This window comes from Austrofundulus limnaeus, unplaced genomic scaffold (genome assembly GCF_001266775.1).
Source record: "Austrofundulus limnaeus strain Quisiro unplaced genomic scaffold, Austrofundulus_limnaeus-1.0 Scaffold273, whole genome shotgun sequence".
NCBI classification, from domain to species: domain Eukaryota; kingdom Metazoa; phylum Chordata; class Actinopteri; order Cyprinodontiformes; family Rivulidae; genus Austrofundulus; species Austrofundulus limnaeus.
In genome coordinates, this window is record NW_013952675.1 from 279,270 (window position 1) to 280,951 (window position 1,682).

Genomic DNA, 1,682 nt, shown 5'->3' on the forward strand with positions numbered 1-1,682 from the left:
TTTTATGATGTATAATCATAAACTTTAACAACCAAGCCTGTAAAATTTTTAGAKTTATGTTTTGGAATCTTCACCATTTTACACATTCTGAAATCTCTGCAACATCCATACAACCGTTGTCTTCAGCTTTTCAATGCAGGGTCACAGAGAGCAACCAGTTGCACAACACTGCCTGCACTAAGGGAGAATGAAAGGTGGCACAAGTGTACACAAACATGACAACTGGTCTAAATCATACAGAAAACACTAATGAAAAAGTATCTGGACTTAAAATGAAAATGTCACAAAAACACAGAAAAACTGGAATATGAAGAAACTAATTAATAAACTCAAAGAACTGCTGAAGTAAGCAAACTAAAACACAGATCATGACATTTCTTTATGGGTACACAAATGGTATCAGAATCAATGCTCAATATTATGTAATATTATTGTATATATTATATTATGTCTTTCTTTTCATCACCTAATTGCTCAAACATGTCAAAACATCTGGTTCTAAGTCGCAGTTGAGTCCTTTATTAAGAACATCTTTTAAGAGGCACCAGCGTCAACTCACTCTGAATTCACGTGGAAGCTATAAGGATGTCCTGAAATTTTCACAAACCATCATCACATTTTCTGTTTGTTAAATAATACATGCATCAATGTTCATCTGATTTTTATGCATTTCAATAACACAGTGGTTATACAGTAAAATCTTAGAAATAAATATATACATGGTGGACTTAATGTTTGCCATTTTATTTACATCAGAAAGGCGTAACTATGTGAAGGACAGTCTTATGTAAAATATGTGAGCCAGTCATCACTTACAGTCCATGCTGACTGGGGAGTAAACTAGCCTGCCTTTTTCAGTTGACATCACACTAATTGCAGCTTACTCGAAAAGAGGGAGTCAGAGACAGGCAGTGGAGTAAGACAGTTACCTCGTAACAGGAAAGCAGAACATCTGGAAAATTCACATCTGGACACGCTCAAGAAAAATGACTCTTCAGCCAACAAGGTATAATCTTGTTTATTTGAAATATTTCATTTTAACATGAAGTACACATTTTTCTTTTAAGTTAGAAGTTATAGTAAAACTAATTTTACAGTTTGTTACAAGTCACTGTTTGATAAAAATATGTTTACTTGCATCAAAAACTACTTTAAATGTTTTTGTGAAATTTAAGATTATCTTTTATCAAAAAAAAACTTTGTGAAATGAATCTACATAGATGAAAAACCTAACCCTTTTACTTCTAAAACACRTTTTTGAACTTTCACACATTTTTATAGGGATGCTCCTTTTTTACCTTTCTGTCAATAGTTTGTTATTTAAAGAATGTATTCAGAACTTTATTAATAGGTTTATAATATAAACACATCTAATTTACATTGTGTAATGTGTCATGTGAGCTCAGGCCTGGTCTAAGTGTGATAGATGAACTGATGAGATTTTTTTTAAATGCCAACCTTTTATAAACTAGAAAGCAGAAATTGTAACAGGAACTTCTGCAATTTTGTTAAAAACAATGAAACTAAAATCTTTACTTTGTAACAGAAACAGTAAACATATTGCTCTGAAACTGCTTCAGTTATTGATTATCTTCCTTAAATCCTTAAATATATTAAAAGGTTTAAACAGAAAGATGTCTGAAATTGTTCACCCACACACACACACACACACACACACACAC

At 32.0% G+C, this 1,682-nt stretch overlaps 1 protein-coding gene across 1 annotated transcript in view; it reads left to right on the forward strand.

The window, feature by feature from the left end:
* Positions 1–861: 861 nt before the first annotated feature.
* LOC106526341 (B2 bradykinin receptor) overlaps positions 862–1,682 on the forward strand; it is a 3,019-nt gene continuing 2,198 nt past the window's right edge. The window contains exon 1 of the mRNA XM_014020928.1: positions 862–1,006. Coding sequence (XP_013876382.1) covers positions 987–1,006 — 20 coding nt within the window. The 5' untranslated portion in view covers positions 862–986. The remainder of the gene's footprint in view (positions 1,007–1,682) is intronic.